An 18,585-nucleotide genomic window follows, 5' to 3' on the forward strand; every position below is an offset into this window, starting at 1 on the left:
CAGCACAGTAGACGATTGTCCGCTTAACCAAAAGGTAAGATTAAACTGTTATGTTTAATGCAATGGTTCTAAACCGGCTGAAGATAATCATCAGAATACTTTACTAATCCTCAAAGGAAATTATTCAGTTGCTACAGCTCCAATAAGTAACAAGACCTAATAAAAACACAATACCAAATTATATTAAAAGTGCTACTAGGACAATAAAGTAGAAAATTAACAGTTAATGTGCAAATATTTGCATTTGGACAGCAGCAGCCTGTCACTGAATGAGTTCCTCAGTAGTTTGATGTCTAATCTTTGATTTTATTTTCAGGCTATAGGTCTTGATACATTTATTTGATTGGCCACAAAATAAAAGTCTAAATGGAAATTTACCACCGCATTTGAGGTTAGCTAGCTTTAAGACTATTGCATACACTTCCCCATATCATCTGGGGACCCCCTGAAATAATTTTGCGACCCGCAGGTTGAGAATATCTGGTTTAGTATTATCCTATGCACAGCTTGAATGCACTAATGTGTTGACCTACAGAAAAGTGGGCTGTATAGTTGTATAGTATAGTAATACAGCTGTTTGTATGTAAGACCTAATATAATAGAACTGATTTCGAGGTCCCATATCACAAATAAGTGGAAGAAAATTCATGAGTTCTACATATTATTATACATATTAGTAATTGTGTTGATATGCTCTTCTTTGTCTAGAGTAAACAAATGTACCAGCAACTGAGTTTAAAAGAAAACAGTTTGCATCACCGGAGTCCTCCAATTGAAAACAGAGAGGGTGAGTAATGAATGAATTCAGACTCATCGGCATTTTTCTGCAATTCTACTCATATGCAGATTTGATAAATGTTTCTCTGTCTCAACACTTGAGAGAAAGTGCCTTTTGCCAATTGCCTGTTTTTTCTGCTTCTGTTGTAGTGATTTGCTGCGTGTACGTGAGTTCCGACTCATATTTAAGCATCCAAACGCACCCTTTGCTGGAGGCTCACGAGCTTCTGAGGATCGTTTCCCTGAAGCTGGACCGTGCTGATGAGGAGATGGTGCTGGCAGTGGTGTCGCACAGTGGAGGTACACACTCAAGAGTCCAGAGTCCCTGCTGAGAAAGTTAATTTTCTACACTTTAACTTCCATTATGTCTGTCATTTGTCTGTTTGCATCTACAGAGCGGAGAGTGTTACAGCCCAGTGACTGTGTGTACTCAGAGTCCCTAACTCCACAGGGGAAACTGGTGGCCTGCCGCAGGAATCTTACTGAAATCCTGGTTTGTACCTTTTTGTGTCCCCAACTACAAAGGCTGCATTCTTCTGGCTCTATCAGGTTTTCACTATCCTGATTAAAACTGTACTCAAACAACTGTGGGGAATAACATGCAAGGTCTTCCCTTTTTCTTTCTACTATATTTTTATCTTGCCAAAAGTGCTTTCTACTGGGCTATATGATATCTAGTGATGTTATGAGCGTTTACCCAACTTTTGACCTGCCTTTTAAAAGGCCAGATAAAGTTGCACTGTTGACTCCATTCTTTGTAAATGTTATTCTTAGTGTTGCGCAGTATGTTTAACTGAGTCTCTTTTGTGTAGCCTCCTTTGACAGACTGCACTGAGCTAAGCCGGAGGCCTGTGCGTCTCTTGGGTATCAACACATGGGACGTGGCAACTGCGCTAACTCACCTAGACTGGACCCTCTTCAAATCTATTCACGAGGTACTGCTTAAGACTTCAGCACACACAGAACATCATAATAAATTTATAGATCCAAGACGTCGCTGGAACAGGCATTAAATATGGAAAGCTCCATAAGATTTGCTAGATCATGAATACAGCAAGTGTTCTTGTAGTTAAGTCGCTGTCAGGAAGAACAGTCCTTATATAAGCAGGAAAACAGAAGGCACAAAATGGACGAAAGCGAGTTTTTCATTATAAGATAAGATAAGATAATCCTTTATTGTCCCACATGGGGAAATTCCATTGATGCAACGCAGGTAGATACAGAGATAGATACAGAAGAAAAGAACAAATAACTTATAGGAATCATACACAATCTAGTTTTAAGGATTCTTTTATCATCACATTTACCATACCATAGTATTGTCAAAGACAGCTATACATCTACCTACAGTTACATAAAAGTCATTTCTGTAGATTTTAACATTGTCTTTGCTCTTCTCTTGTAGCAAGAGTTGGTGTACTACACGCTTCGACGCGGTCCCAGTTCGAGCCACACGGCGGCGCTGTCTGCCCTGTTGCAGCGCTGTAACGAAGTTCAGCAGTGGGTCATGTCTGAAGTCCTGATGTGTGTGTCACTCAATAAGAGAGTCCAGCTGCTCAAGAAGTTTATCAAGATCGCTGCTCAGTAAGCTCTCTTATGTGTACATACACATATACAAACATAATATCTACTGAGTTGCTTGACGTTTGTTGTTTTTGCACAGCTGTAAAGCCCAAAGAAACCTAAACTCTGCATTTGCCATCATTATGGGACTGAACACCGCATCTGTCAGTCGACTCAACCAAACCTGGGAGGTAAGAACATGGTCACTTTGGGGAAAAAACATAAATAATAATAAATGTGTTGTCAAGATACTATTTTATTTTGATTTTGATCATAAGGAAAAGGCTCAAAACTCAATACAGATTTCGATACAACCGCTTACAAAGTTTTTTTTTCCCTACAGTACATACAATGTGGTCTGATACTAGCTTTGATATAGATATTTTGTCCATTTCATTATCAGTTCTAATTATAATATCAAATAGTGTCTGGGCATAAATACTTACGACAACCCCACTGTAAACCTGTTTGACTTTTATTTTTTTCAGAAATGTCCTGGGAAGTTTAAGAAGATTTTTTCTGAGTTGGAGCTCATTACAGTAGGTCTTTATTGTTGCAGTATTTGTAGAAATGGTTTTATAAATTCTAAGACTGCTTAATTGTTTTCTTTTTATCTGGACTCAGGACCCGTCGCTCAACCACAAAACGTATCGCGATTCTTTCAAGCGGATGAAACCTCCTAAGATCCCTTTTATGCCATTACTTTTAAAAGGTATTACTTTACTGCATTTACATCACTTTATTATTGGATTCCTTTTAAGTAACAATGTGTATTTTGTACTTCTAGACATCACATTTATCCATGAGGGGAATAAAACCTTTCACGACAACCTGGTCAACTTTGAGAAACTGGTTAGTCGATTCACTTTTGCATCCTCACCTTTGTCAATTTCCTTTGTCTCAGAGAACGTACAATTTGTCTTACAGCACATGATTGCAGACACCGTGAGAATGATACGCCATTGCCAAAGTGACCAGCCAGGTTTGTCATTATTGTATAAAACAATGTTCATTTTTAAGGCCCCTACCGCCATCTGCTGTTCAGTTATTAGCATTGCGGTTTTAACAGTTTCCAAGCAACAATTTCCAGCATTATAATCTTTGAGGCAAATGTTTTACCTGTGTTTTCTTCTGTGTACCATGTCTCTTTAGGTAATGAGGTCATCGGCATGGACAGCCCGGAGGTGAGGGCCAGCGTTCAGTATCTGCACATCATTGACAATCAACAGACGCTATTCGAACTCTCGCACAAACTGGAGCCGCGTGCCTGAACGGCTCTCTTAAAAAGCAAGAACGTATTATTAGTGGGTGTGACAAAAGACGCTTCATGTGAAAAGATACAAAGAGTCCCACTACCAGCAGAGTTGCCAAGTAGACAATGGGAAGACTACTGTTATATCTGAAGGCACTAGTGAGAAGAACATGGACTGAAAAACTGCGTTATTGTCTACAAAAAAGATTCTTCACAGCCACAGATTAGCCAAAAACAAGACAAAATAATCTAAATGTGTGTAATTAGCTTGTACAGTATCTTTTTGACTGAATATGCCATTGTTTTTGTGTATTTGTGGTTATTTATTTAGTCTGTTCTGCAGCTGAATACTTTCTTTTAGTGTCGTCACTGTTCAGAGGCCCAGCCACTTATTCAATTGTAAATGCTTGACTCCTGCCAGTCAGGGTTATTGAACGTTTTAATGTTCGTGTTAGTCGAGATCACCATTATCAGCATTTGCAGTGCACTGAATCCACTACGCAAAATCAGTTTCCCTTTTACCACAATTGATAGTTTACAAATCCAGTATGCGTGTTTGAAACACATACTGATAATCTAACCAAAAGAACATGATTTGTTAATACAAACATGCTTGCTATTTAAGAGTATAATAAATGATTATTTTTTGGATTGATTTTATAATTTTCAATTTGTATTTCTTGGCATTATTTTGTTTTTTCAAATGTTCAAGAGCCCATGCAGTCATTTGCAGGTTTAGGATATACAGTAATTTCATATGTACTTGAAAAATGTCTGTTTTGCTTAACTTCTCACTGGCCTAGTCACCACTCCACATTGTGCCAAACGTTCTGGTGCTTGAATATGTAGTTGCCATGTTGTTTAGCCAATCTTTTTTGCATAACATCTGTCTCAAGATGATATGGAGAGTGAATGTGCAATACAGGGACATAATTATTTATGATTACTGCTATTTCCTTTGACAGTTCAAAAAGAAGAGCCATTTCTTTTGTAGATTATGTTGACAATTGTGATACTTTTACAGTGTTATGAGCAAGATTTCATTTATGAGCCACCTAAGATAGCTCTTGTTTACTTTTCACAGGCCAGTTACACTTTATTACATTACAAAGATCTTCACAATAAGGTAAATACACTCGAGTAACAGTTTTTGTCTTTACTGTACATGACAATACATTTACTGCTTCATGAAAGCATTTGTAACTTATTTATTGTAATGTAATGTTTATTTAAGTGGCAAGTTGTTTAGGTTTCTATGCCATGTCTGATGCTCAAAGTGTGGGGGTGCTCACTTTATACCATGAGGGAGTTAACCAGCTGAAAGGTGCATCTTGGAGAAGCCATTGTAATGTGTAAAGTCACTTTTTTAATGCAATCTTTTAAAGCTGTTTGCATGATAACGAAAACACAGCGTCGACTGAGTGAGAGGACACAATGAAGGCTTTGTACTACTGTAATCATGTGTAAATACAACCCTTAGTTATGTTATTTATCTGTTGTACATGGAAAAAAGTTGAAGACAAAGCAATATGTTCCCCTTGTGTCCCTCTTCCTGGTTTTCTAAATGCAGCATTTTACTATGTGAACATTTTACTGAAACAGAATAAATTATAGGTTTTATGTGACAATGCCAGCTGATTGTGGCGTTTTTGTTTTGTTTTTATGTAACAAGAACTGTCTAAAGAGGACCACACATGAAACTGTTTAAATTGACAGTGTTTCAGAACTTTGACAACTGTTCAAACAAATCTATCTTGTACAAGGTTGTGGAATTTAGTGATACTGTGTACTCGCCTGCTTACATTCAGTTCTACATGTTCCACCTGCAGCTGCATTAAAAAATAAGTCCATATGTCATTGTTGTACAGAACGCAGTAGCCTTCTTTCAGTACTTTCTCCATTGAACCGCCTTAGAGTTTGTACAGGGACTATTGCGCCCTCCTTCACTGGGATAATCTTGATAATTCAGAGAAGTTGAGAGTGTAAGATTACGTTATTAAAATAGCTGCTATGCCTCACCTTAGTTCATTTGTTTTGGCACATAATAATTGCGCTCATCCCATTTCATGTCCAATATAAAAATAACACATTTTACATTCTGCTTCCGTGGTTTCTGCTCATCATGCAGTTGTCCTGTGTGTCCCTGGTGCTCCTGGGTGTGCCCCTGGGTTTGGCCTCTCCTTTTGGGCCCGGTGAAGTGAAGCTGGTGCGTGGAGGCTGCTTTATGTTCCAGCTTCGGTTATCGCTGTTATTAGTACATAGCTGCTCCTATGACCTGATGCGGAGATCTACAGTGTGTCCCAGTGAGCCAACCTGGTGTCCATTCACAGCCTGGAAGAAAACTATTTTATTAAAATTATGATACAAAGTTTCCATCCTATGACCGTGACCTCCACAAGAAAACTACTTGGTTGTGGTCTGATGTTTCAACAGTGGATTTTGAGCTGGCAATGCAGGAGCCCTTGAAGATTGTGTAGGATTTAATTTTGAAGAAACAAAGTGGAATGAAAGCAGATGTAGATGTAGTATGCAGATGTCGTCTTCTTTCATCTGTGCATCACACAAAGCTGTTTGTCAATGATGTTTCATTCACTAAATTAGAGATGAAGAGATGAACAATAAAATTATGTTTTAATGATGTATGTAGGTTGTTTTGTTTATAAACTTTATATATCATAAACACATTTTATATGTGTGTGGCTTGATTTAACATTTTAAAAAAGTGTGAGTGGGTGACAGCAATAATAAAATGTTACTGGTTTATGTTTGGTGCTTTCCTCACCATGATTCATTTGTTTTTGCACAGAACAACAGTCCATAGCTCATTCTATGCTATATAAAAGAAAACTGGTGGTGTTTGGAGCTCATTGCTTCTGTGCCTCTCATTCACCATGCAGCTGTCCAGCGTTTCCCTGGTGCTGGTGGATGTGTCCCTGGGTTTGGCCTCTCCTGGGCTCAGTGAAGTGAAGCTTGAGCGTGGAAATGGCCCCATCAACTTGGACTGGACTCAGTGATAACCACAAGGATAAGACATGTGGTCTGAGGCAGGTTTTTTGACCTGTGGAGTAACAAACAGCCCGGCAGTTCTGGAGGAAATAACAGCTGACGGGTGACCAACTGGGGACCTTTCAATCCTTGTTCAAAACCCTTTTCCCTTGTTTATAAAACATCTGAACCTGTATTAACAATATTACTGTGACTGTGATTCAATTCTGATCAAAGGTTATACTAAAATCTGATGTAGGAATCAAAGGGGTCATGATCAGAATGAAATGAGCTGGTTTAGAGGTTTACCTATACTAATCTTTCAAAAATCTGGTCAGATTTTGAGTGCATGTAATGTTTTTTTATTTAAGGATTTGTTCAAGATTCTTTCTTTCTTAGCTATGGCATGACAACTACCAGGAGTCAGATTAGAAAGCAATTAAAAGAGGTTTTTTCCTGGTTTAGAGTAATTGTAGTAACCTAGCAGATGACCTCTGGATGTTGCCATGGTAACAGGAATGCGGGATAAGGTGATACCACGTACAAACCCCCACGTGGAGATTTATGGAGACACTTTGAACATTGGAAAGAACGTTTTCCATCGAATGACTGCTTTTGGATTAAAATGAACACAGAGAGTAATTTTCTCTCCAAAGACAAAAGCTAAAACGTTACGCTCTGGCTCAGCGTGCGTGCTGATTGGTTGAACAATGGCGCAAAAACCCAACCGCCGCAGGGTTCCATCTGAAGTTCCATCTGAAGTTCCATCATGAAGTTCCATCATGAAGTTCCATCATGAAGTTCCATCATGAAGTTCCATCATGAAGTTCCATCAGAGGAGGTCCATGAGGTCGGATCTCGGGAGATGAGGTCTCATCTCTGGCCTAGCGACTACGAAAAGTCTGAGGAATAAAGTCTGGCGTTAATGCAACAATTGGATGCCAACCGCCATAAAACAACAACAACAACAACAACAACAATGCTAAGCTAAGCTACAAAAAAAAGACATTCCAGAGACAAGGCCGCGGAAGCTAACTTTTATCTCCCATAAATAAGAATTCTGTTTCCATTTTCTGTTCATTCTCTGGGAATAACATTTTTGCATTGTTTTATCAGTGTTAATTGTTAATCAAGCAATGCTTATGCCATTTGTTTAATTTAATATAACTTGTTTTGTCACTTTGGCAAGAAGGAACAGTTGGGAGCAGTAAAAGATAAATTAGTAAGGATGACTATTACTTTTACATTTTCAGTTAAAATGAATCAATTTGACCATAATTATTTTTCATAGCCAGTATTGTATTGAGTAATTAAGTACACTAATGTATTGATAACTGGCTTTAGTCATTTTCTCCTGGCACAGTTTCATCACATCATCATTTTATAGCATTACAACCTCAACATTTTACTCTTACTTTAGCCGACTGGACCACATTAAAATGCACCAGAAGACCCAAAAAAGGTCTGAAAATTAACGCCCACAAATACGCCCAAAAACATATCTGGGACGTGTGTTATTTGTACAGGGAGTAGAGGTGATGTCAGCGGAATACCAAGTTGCATTGTGGGATTTAAGTTAGCAATATTTGAGCTTGTGAGGTGTTGAGAATAAACTAACTGGCAAACAGATGCCCTGGCGTTTTGGTGCGCTTTGTTTGCGTTGAAGAAAGTTCCCATATGTGAATTGTTTACTGACAATGGCAATAAAACTGATTCTGATGACGTGGTGAGGGGCCCCCAAAAAAGTTTTCGCTTAGGGCCCCCTGAAGGCCCTGGTACCATGCCTGGGTTATGTTGAAACTTCAGGGACATTCTCAGAAGATTTCCTTGGGAACAAGTTTACAGTCCCTACACTCGCTCTTGTAGTTCCGGATGTGAGACTTGGTTTCCCAACTTCCATTCTCATTGGTATGAACACCCTCGAAGCACTCTACACCCAGTTTCGTAAGAGTGATGATCCAACCTTCCAACCACTTTCACATGGTTATAAGGCAGTCCTGAACACCCTTCAACTAACATACCAGCAAAGCTGTGGTGACACCAGGGGAGTTGTGATTCTATTCAGTAACGCACCGGAAATTATTCAAGCTGGCCGTACAGTTGTGAAGGATCAGCTAAAATTCATGCTGCAACCAGACAATCTGCAATCATACAACATCCAGATTCGGGCTTGGCTTGTGTGTGAGCACAACTGTTTGATTGCTCTTCCAGCACCTTCACCTTACAAGATTCCAGTTATTGTGACCAACGAATCCAAGCAGGATGTAGCCATCCCACCTTCTTCCATCAGAGCTGAACTTAAAGCCTACGATTGCATTATTTCTGAACACGTTAAACTTAGATGAATCTACCGTATCACCAGAGTGGAGAGAACGGATAGCACCAAAACAAAATGCCATGCCCGAAGTTTTCTCATGACACAAACTGGATTTAGGTTGCACAAGTCAGGTGAAACACCATATAAATCTGCATGACCGGACCCCCTTTTAAGCATCGTGCAAGACCTATCCATCCACAGGACATAGACGCTGTACGTAAACATCTACAAGAGCTTCTTGAAGCCGGTGTAATTAGGAGTCAGAATCGCCATTTTCATCTCCAATAGTTGTGGTCAAGAAGAAGAATGGGGATATTCGTCTTTGCATCGATTATTGGAAACTCAACCTTCAAAACAATAAAAGATGCTTACACTTTGTCCAACCTGGAGGAGTCCTTTTCTGCACTCAATGACTCAAAATCAGTGGTCCCCAAACTTTTTGACTCGAGGGCCACATTGGGTTCTAAAATTTGGCCGAGGGGCCGGGCCAGGAAAATATGGTGTGTTTGTGTGAACTAATGAATTACTATAAATTACACGCAAGATTTGACCTGTAACTTGTAACAAAGCAACAAATGCAAGGCTCAATGTACGAATTGTTTTCCAAATGCATTAAATAATGATTAATTATCTACTGTCTTCTCCTGTCCACAAGAGTCTTCTACTGTCCACAAGAGTCTTCTACTGTCCACAAGAGTCTTCTACTGTCCACAAGAGTCTTCTACAGTGTGTCATACACTTGCGCTTCCTGCTTGATTGGCCCCGGTGGCCGTTTGTGGTGAATTTTATTTTCTGCGTGCCATAGATTTTCTTGTGCGCGCACTAAGTGCGAGCAGTGCACTATGTGCGAGCAGTGCACTATGTGCAGGCGCGCAGCTGCGCAGGCGCAGCTTAGAGAGAACAGTGCCATCTCTTGGGGAAATGTGGGCATTACAGGCGAAAGGTAAAATGAACGGCCAGCCACACTATCGTGAGTTTGAATCCCGACTCCGACATTTGCTGCATGTCCTCCTTTCTCTCTCATCATTCCCCTTCCTTTCTTTCTCATTCCATCTACGGCAAATTTTTTTTTTTATTTTTTTAAAAATATAACTTGGACAAGCTTGGCGGCCGGATTAAAAGGCCCAGCGGGCCGGATGTGGCCCGCGGGCCATAGTTTGGGGACCACTGCTCAACATCATTCTCTTTACCAGATCTCAAATCTGGTTATTGTCAGATAAAGATGCACGAAGAAGATAAGGCTAAGACTGCCTTTGTCACTCCCCTTGGCTTCTGGGAATTTAAGAGAATGCCGCAAAGTGTCACCAATGCACTTTCTACATTTCAGCGACTGATGGAGAAATGTATGGGGAGTTTGCACTTGAAAGTGGTCTTGGTGTTCATAGATGACCTGATTGTGTTCTCCAATACTCTTGAAGAACATGAGGATCACCTTTTGAGAGTGCTGAACGAATTAAAAGAATATTGACTGAAACTTTCACCGGAGAAATGTAAATTTTTCCAGACATCTGTCCAATATTTGGGCCACGTTGTATCTGAGAAGGCAGTGGAAACAGACCCAGAGAAGGTAGCTGTCAAATCCTGGCCAATTCCGACAAATCTGAAGACCTTGCAATCATTCCTGGGGTTTGCAAGCTATTATTGGCAATTCATTAAGGGATATGCTGCTATTGTTAAGCCTCTTAATGATCTCACGCGAGGATACTCACCTTCCAACCAGTCTGTGAAGACAAAAGCTCCAGAACATCGACAGTTTGACCCCAAGCAGCCCTTTGGTATTTGCTGGATAATACAGTGTCAACAAGCCTCATTGACAAGCTCAGTGACAGAGTATTGGTTTTGAAATGTTAGAATACGTGGCAAACACAAATTATATCACAAATGGGAACAAACCATTATCGTTGTGGTCAAGAAAGCTGGAGATCTTCCAGTTTCCACAGTGCAGCCAGAGGGCAGTGATGGCCTACAACGCACATTGCATGGTGATCTACTTCTGCCATGTGGATTCCTTCCCGAGGCAGATGTTGACGCAGTGTCCAATTCCGTTTGCAGGACCTCGTCAAACTTGCCAACAGCGATGCAGACAACTTAAATCTGAAGAATCAGATGAAGAATGTTTTACGGGAGAACCACCAGTCCACCTTGTTCCCCGATACCTTCAGGTTTTCAGTAGAAAAGGTTATAGCCCCAATAAGATCACTTCCCAGAGATGCAAATAGCTTTGTTCAACCCCTCTCTACTGCAGAAGAGACAGACTCCAATTCCAGTGATTTTAACTGTTAGAACCACTGGAATTGGAGTCTGTGGAGCGTCTCATGATTGCTGACTTCTGACATCTTCAGTCCTCACTGATGTTCTTCCGGTAGCTGCAGTGGCGGGCCGTGGGTCTGGGGCTTGGGCCTTCAGTACACAGTCCCACCCGAATGAATCCACCTCTTATTACCATCATATTACCATCATTATGATGCCATGGCTCTAGACACTATACATTTAGACAGAAACGCAGTTCAACCAGGCGTTGCCTCAACTTGTCCTGTCGTTGTCCGCGCGTTCTCTGCGCCGCTCTCCATGCCGGTGTCCGCGCGTTGTCCACTCGTTCTCCACGCCGTTGTCCGCGCCGTTCTCCACAAGGCAAGGCAAGTTTATTTGTAGAGCACATTTCATACACAAGGCAATTCAAAGTGCTTCACACAGCAGGAAAAATGCATTCAAATCACAAAGAAATTACAGAAACAGAAATACAATAAAATTAACTAAATTAAAAATTATCAATCCAACTGATTGCTTAAACTAATAAAATCACAAACAAAAGAGAAGAGTGCAAAGAAAAAATCCTTTCAGTCATATGCGCAGCTAAACAAAACTGTTTCTAGCTTAGATTTGAACATTGTCAGAGTAGAAGCCTGTCTCATAAAACTGAAACGCAGATTCCCCATGTTTAGTCCTGACTCTGAGCACCAGCAGGAGGCCGGTCCCTGAGGTCCTCAGAGTCCGAGATGGTTCATATGGCACTAACATATCCAAGATGTACTTTGGTGCTAGGCCATGGAGAGACTTGTACACAAGCAGAGCTGCTTTAAAGTCTATTCTCTGAGCCACAGGGAGCCAGTGCAGAGACCTGAGAACAGGACTAATGTGATCATACTTCCTGGTTCTAGTCAGGACCCGAGCAGCAGCGTTCTGGATGTACTGCAGCTGTTTTACAGCTCGTTTGGAGAGGCCAGTGAGCAGGCCGTTACAGTAGTCTAATCTACTGGAGACAAACGCATGGATAAGTCTCTCTAAATCTGGTTTTGACACTATATTTTTTTATTTTTATCAATGTTTTTTAGATGGTAAAAAGCTGCTGATGTTATTGATTTTGACGTGGCTATTAAAGTTCAAGTCTGAGTCCATTATTACCCCCAGATTTCTAATTTGGTTTGTAGGTTTTAGAGAGAGACACCGCTAACACTTTCTCTTTGTTTCTGTGGGCCAAAAACGATTATTTCAGTCTTGTCTGAGTTCAGCTGGAGAAAGTTGTTTTGCATCCACAAACTGATCTGTTGGATGCAGTGACAGAGTGAATCCACTGGTCCATATTCACCTGCCGATAGTGAAACATAGATCGTCATAGAGTGTCGGCTGCATAATTGTGATAGGACACATTTTCACTGCGTATCAACTGACCTAACGGCAGCATGTAGAGGTTGAACAGAAGGGGACCCAGGACTGACCCTTGGGGCACTCCACAGGTCAGGGTCATGTGGTCTGAGACACAGCTACCAATTTCAACAAAGTACTTCCTGTCTTCCAGATAGGACCTTAACCAGTTTAGGGCAGTGCCAGTGATGCCCACCCAGTCCTCTAGTCTCTGTAAGAGGACCCCATGATCGACAGTGTCAAAAGCAGCACTCAGATCTAACAGAATTAAGACTGAGGCTTTGCCCGTGTCAGTGTTCAGGCGGATGTCATTTGTCACCTTGACAAGAGCAGTCTCAGTGCTGTGATGAGGTCTAAAACCTGACTGAAAAACATCAAATGAGTTGTTTATTAAGAGGAAATCTGTGAGCTGTTGGTAAACAACCTTTTCAAGGACTTTGCCCCAAAATGGCAGATTACAGATGGGCCGGTAATGACTCAGTACTGCGGCATCAAGACTGCTCTTCTTTAGGAGAGGCTTTATGACCTCAGTTTTCAAAGACATTGGGAATGTTCCAGATTGAAGCGACATGTTAACTATGTGAGTGAATGGTGCTAACAAACTATTCAGCACAGACTTTAGAAATCTGGTGGGTAACACATCGAGGCAGCATGTAGATGAACTCTTGTGGGATTTATAGCATTTTTAATGCCCTGAACTTTGTCATTAAAGAATAATGCAAACTCATTACACTTGGATGTGGAAATGAGTTCTAACGGCAGCTGAGCTGGAGGGTTTGTTAATCTGTTTACTGTGGCAAACAGGACACGCGAGTTGTTACTGCAGCTTCCAATTATTTCAGAAAAATACCTTTCCCTAGTTCTACATACGATTAGGTTGTACATGTTCAGCTTCTCTTTGTAAATCTCTTTTTGAACCTGGACGCCATTTCCGTTCGGCACTCCCTTTTCTGTGCCCTGACCGAATCATCATTTCTCCACGGCGCCTTCTGCTTATTTTTAACCATTTTAGCCTTTATAGGGACAATGGTGTCCAGAACGTTCAAAACACTAGATGTAACAGAGTTCAACAAATCATTTACATTAGAACATGAGACATTTTCAAAGTTTATCATTTCCATAAACAGTGCACCTGTGCCATCACTTATGTGTCTCCTCTGAATAACTGCAGGACCAACCGGAGGTTTGGGAGAAACAGACAGGTCAAAGAAGACACAGAAATGATCAGACAGAGCAATATCGATCACATTAACATTTGAAATATTTACCCCTTTTGTAATTATGAGATCTAGAGTGTGTCCTTTGCTGTGGGTGGGGCCTCTCACATGCTGAGTAAGACTGAAGGTTTCAAGGACAGCATCAAGCTCTTTAGCGTTTCTGTCACAAATATTATCAACATGCACATTGAAATCACCTGTAATGACCAAACCATCAAAGTCTGTGCATACGGCTGAAAGCATCTCAGTAAAATCATCAATAGAACTTTGGCAGTGCTGGGGAGGCTTGTATAAAACAATGAAGAGAATGGATGGAGACCGTTTTAGCTCCATTTTAAAGGATACATACTCAAATGATGAAAACACCCCAAAAGACAACCTGTGGGTAATTATTTCATCTCTAAAGAAAGCTGATTGGTTGACACATCCTTTTCATTTCCATTCTCGTTAAGCTACAAGCACCAGCTCTGTTGAGGTCTGAAGGTCTGAGGGCAGCATAAAAGACCAGCCTCCAAATCTCAACCTGAGGCAGAAGTGGGGGCAGAAGCAGTGCAACCAAGAGGAAAGCCAAATGAAGAGTATAACTCTTACTCTGGGGAATAATGTTATAAATATTTGTGGGAAAATAATATTTTCCCACAAATATTTATTACATTATTATATATATCTTTTTAATTATATTCTGATTATGTTTAGGCTAGCAGAGAAGGCCTTGCTGGCCCTCACGGCCCACTACTGGGTAGCTGGATATCATGACGCAAACAATCTTGAACCAGATCCTACTGAGCAAATTACTTGTGACACTACAGACAATGTACCTGAAGATGAGCCCTGTCTTAGGCGCTCAAATCGCCACAGATCACCAGCTAAGAGACTTACCTATGCAAACTTAGGTAATCCATTGATCTCTGTCGTCCAGACATTGCTTCACAATCTGTCCGATGCTTTAGGTACCTCAGTCGTAACCAGTGTTGTGCCTGAACGCGTTCAGGCACAACACTGGGCCCTCACAAACTGGGGTCGGTCTGTGAGGTAGTCCAGGATCCACTCTGCCAGGTCATACTCCACACCAGCCGTCTCCAGCTTGTCCCTCAGGAGCAGCGGCTGGATGGTGTTGAAGGCGCTGGAAAGATCGAAGAACAGAATCCTCACAGAGCTGCCAGGCTTTTCCAGGTGAGAGAGAGAGCGGTGCAGCAGGGAGATGACGGCGTCCTCCACTCCGATGCCAGGCCGATATGCAAACTGCAGCGGGTCACGATGGAGCGGAGGTGGTCCAGGACTAGCCGCTCCAGTGTCTTCATCAGGTGGGACGTGAGAGCCACTGGCCTAAAGCTGTTGAGGTCTTTGGGGCGCGGTGTCTTAGGCACAGGTACCAGACAGGAGGTCTTCCAGACCTGTGGTATCACCCTCAGCTTCAGGCTCATGTTGAAGACATGCTCCATAACTCCACACAGTTCCTCTGCGCAGGACTTAAGGAGCCTGGGGCTGATGCCGTCAGGTCTCGCTGCCTTCCTCACTTTAATCCTCTTCAGCTCACTCCTCACCTGTGCTGCTGTGACAGTCAGTGGTTGGCAGCGGGACCGTGTGCTGGGGGGATGGGTGAGTCCAGGCGAAGTGGGGAGCTGATGGTCCGGGGCAGATAAGCGAAGAGGAACAGATGCAGGGCATTGTCCAGCTGTGGAAGAGGGAGCATGCAGCTGTGCAGGGGGAGGGGCGGGTGACCGATCAAACCTCAAGAAGTGAGCATTTAAATCATTCACCCACTGTAGATCCCCCTCTGTCTGGGCAGGGGGGATTTTGAAGCCCGAGATGATTTTCAGGCTCCTCCACACTCCCTGAATGTTCTTCTGCTGCAGCTGCTCCTCCATCCTCCTCTTGTAGCCGGCCTCAGCCTGCCTGATCTTCCTCCTCAGCTCCTTCTGCACAGTCCTCAGCTCCTCCTTGTTCCCTGACCTGAAGGCTCTCTTCTTCTCCTTCAGCAGAGCCTTCAGTTCACGGTTAATCCATGGCTTGTTGTTTGGAAAACACCGCACCGTCCGGGAGGGAACAACGTTCTCAAAACAGAAGTTGATGTAGTACGTGATGCACTCTGTGATGGTGTTGATGTCCTCCCCATGTGGGTCATAAAGCTCAGTCCAGACAGTGGTGCTGAAGCAGTCCCTCAGAGCCTCCTCGCTCTCAGCAGACCACATCCTCACCTCACGGGACACCACAGGCTGCCTGCGCACGATGGGTTCATACATAGGCCTCAGATGTACAAGGTTGTGGTCCGAGCTGCCCAGGGGAGGGAGGGGGGAAGAGGAATAAGCCTCCTTGGTGTTGGCAAAAAACAAGTCCAATGTTCTATTGTTCCTGGTGGGGCAGGTAACATACTGGGTGTATGTTGGTAGAACAGAAGAGGGAGAAGCGTGGTTAAAGTCACCAGAGATGAGGAAGAGAGCCTGTGGGTGCTGTGTTTGCAGCCTACAAGTGCAGGAGAGCAGTGCTTCACAAGCATTTTCAGCATTGGCAGACGGGGCCACATAGACTGCGATCAAAATCACATGTGAGAACTCCCGGGGCGGATAACATGGCCTCATGCCAATAGCCAATAGTTCAATATCCCTGTTACATAGCTGCTCCCTCACTGTGCAGTGTTCGGGTTTGGACCAGCTCGTAGCAGATGAAAATTGTCCAAACCTACAATAGAGTCTGGCATTTCTGCTGTTAACCAGGTCCCAGTGAAAATCAAGACACTGCTGTCCCTATAAATCCTCTGGGACCGCATGAGGCTCGCTATTTCCGTCATTTTATTTTGAAGGGACCTCACGTTACCCATGACTACGGCGGGAACCGACTTCCTGTTTCCTCCTCTCTTCTCTCGGAGTTTACGTCCAGCCCGTCTGCTTCGTTGCGTTCTCCTTAGGATGTCCGCCGGGATAACGTGACGATCTCCGGGTAAGACGACTGTTCTCCGCAGTTTCATGAGTTCCTTATTTTTGTAAACGCGATACGGCGCCGGCCGGGGGGCGGGGCCGGAGCCGGGGGACTCAGAGCCAAGACACATCGCGACGACACGACGAAAACACTCAATCCAGCCTAATAAAGTCAAAACAAGTTAATTTAAAGCGATTCCAGTGCGTATCCCGATCGTTCGTGAAGTTCCTCTTTCATATCAACGTGTATATAAACGTGTACCAAGCACACGGCGTACTTTAGCGGTGGCCGGAGGGCACGGGGGGGCTGGTGGGCTCGCTCGGAGCTAGCTCACGTCACAACAACACGACGAAAAACGCTCAAATCCAGCCGAAAAAAGTCAAAAACCGTTGAATTAAAAACAATTCCAGCGCGTGTCCCTATCGTACAGTAAAATAGAAAAAATATACTAACTATATTTACAAAATATAGGAGATAAAGCACAATAAGTGTGAGAAAAAAGAGAGAGCGTTTACACCGGGCTGCTAGCTGTACCAGCGCCTTATGACGTAATGCACATCAAAACAAAAAGCAGCATGGACGCGGCAGCAACAGAGCAGCAGGAGTCGCCCTGCTACGACCAGTTACGTGCGTTTCATGATAAGGTCGGTGAGGATGGGAACAATCTGCTTTTCTGTGCAAACTCTGCCTCTGGGGAAGTCTGTCCCTTCAATGTGAATGTAAATCCTGGGTAAGGATTCAAAATTGGATATGAAGATGAAATCTGACACATAGTTTCAGCATTAAACTAATAAATTAATTGCTGCCTGTGGTTGTATTTGGGCTGTGGAAATAATTTAGAAACATTATAGCGTAATATTGAAAAAAAATTAACTGAACTAGTTCATTTTTTGGAGCTGTGAACTTAGTTCAAAATTTTGAATTATGAACTATGAACTGAAAGGTTGAATGAACGATTTTTTTGGCCCAAATCTGAGTCTTATTTCCTCGTGGCGTGGACTGCCAATTAGTCCTGCCACGTATCAATCATAAAACGCACCCATCGCTCACCTTCAGCCGCGTGTGGCTCGTCCCCACGTTTCCGCGTGTCTAAGCGCATTGATCTATCATAATATAGTTCCCTCAGTGTACGGGACAAAATGAAGACTGAGAAAGACAGTTCGAGCTGACTCAGAAGAAGATGGAAATCTACGGGAGACGAGAGATGCGATGCAATCCGTCGCGCTAATAAACAAACACATGTGTGTTGTATCAGTCCGCACAGGGGTGTGCGCATGCGCTATTCCGCCTGAGTTCTCAAATCGCCGAAAAATCGTCCATTGCGCCTTTGACTACTGTGTGTGTGTGAACTATGAACTGAACTAGTTCATGTAGATATGTCGGTGTAATCCCTCATTCGTCCAGGCGTGTTCCATAGTAGAAAAAGCTTCAGTTGTAGTCATCTGGACTCAGTTAGAAAAAATAGACGTTTCGATTCTCATCCAAGATTGTCAATGACAATGACTCTTGGATGAGAGTCGAAACTGTTTGTTTTTATTAGTGTTTGTAACTGTGATAAAATGTCAATATATGATTCTATTTCTGTGATGTATTTTATCTGCATATTAGTGATATTTTATCTGCATCATTAGTCTAAGAGAAGAACGGGTGTGTGACAAACTGCATTTGTGAAGGGGTCGTAAAGATGGGCCAAAGGAGGTTTACCAGGGGGGGGGGTGACAGCCCAGAGGAGTTTAGGTAAAGTTTACCCAAGGCTTGATCTCTACGGAAAAATACCATGTGCCTTGATGTGAGGCTGACCAATGAGAAATGTGACCCGCCTATTCCAGAATATCTAATAAAACCAACCAGCATGGGAAAAAACAGGGTGAGACGCAGGAGGATCACGCAGGCTGCTTACCACAGCTTGCGTGATC

General features: G+C 42.6%; 1 protein-coding gene across 2 annotated transcripts in view; it reads left to right on the top strand.

The window, feature by feature from the left end:
- The window catches only part of rapgef5a (Rap guanine nucleotide exchange factor (GEF) 5a), a 68,232-nt gene that overhangs the window by 30,460 nt on the left and 19,187 nt on the right, over positions 1 to 18,585 (top strand). Inside the window, exons 15-26 of one of the 2 annotated variants that reach the window (XR_011927033.1) lie at positions 4 to 34; positions 709 to 787; positions 928 to 1,077; positions 1,173 to 1,270; positions 1,590 to 1,712; positions 2,183 to 2,361; positions 2,441 to 2,531; positions 2,829 to 2,879; positions 2,965 to 3,052; positions 3,128 to 3,192; positions 3,268 to 3,322; positions 3,493 to 3,745. Coding sequence is in view for 1 of the 2 variants with exons in the window: in XM_072447608.1 (XP_072303709.1) it covers positions 4 to 34; positions 709 to 787; positions 928 to 1,077; positions 1,173 to 1,270; positions 1,590 to 1,712; positions 2,183 to 2,361; positions 2,441 to 2,531; positions 2,829 to 2,879; positions 2,965 to 3,052; positions 3,128 to 3,192; positions 3,268 to 3,322; positions 3,493 to 3,611 (1,129 nt within the window). In the remaining variant the exon portion in view is untranslated. Of the gene's footprint in view, positions 1 to 3; positions 35 to 708; positions 788 to 927; positions 1,078 to 1,172; positions 1,271 to 1,589; positions 1,713 to 2,182; positions 2,362 to 2,440; positions 2,532 to 2,828; positions 2,880 to 2,964; positions 3,053 to 3,127; positions 3,193 to 3,267; positions 3,323 to 3,492; positions 5,226 to 18,585 lie in introns of those variants that run through there. The other variant, XM_072447608.1, reaches the window with a different exon arrangement.

This window comes from Eucyclogobius newberryi, unplaced genomic scaffold (genome assembly GCF_026437365.1).
Source record: "Eucyclogobius newberryi isolate DKJ021-1_F unplaced genomic scaffold, fEucNew1.0.hap1 SCAF_16, whole genome shotgun sequence".
NCBI lineage: Eukaryota > Metazoa > Chordata > Actinopteri > Gobiiformes > Gobiidae > Eucyclogobius > Eucyclogobius newberryi.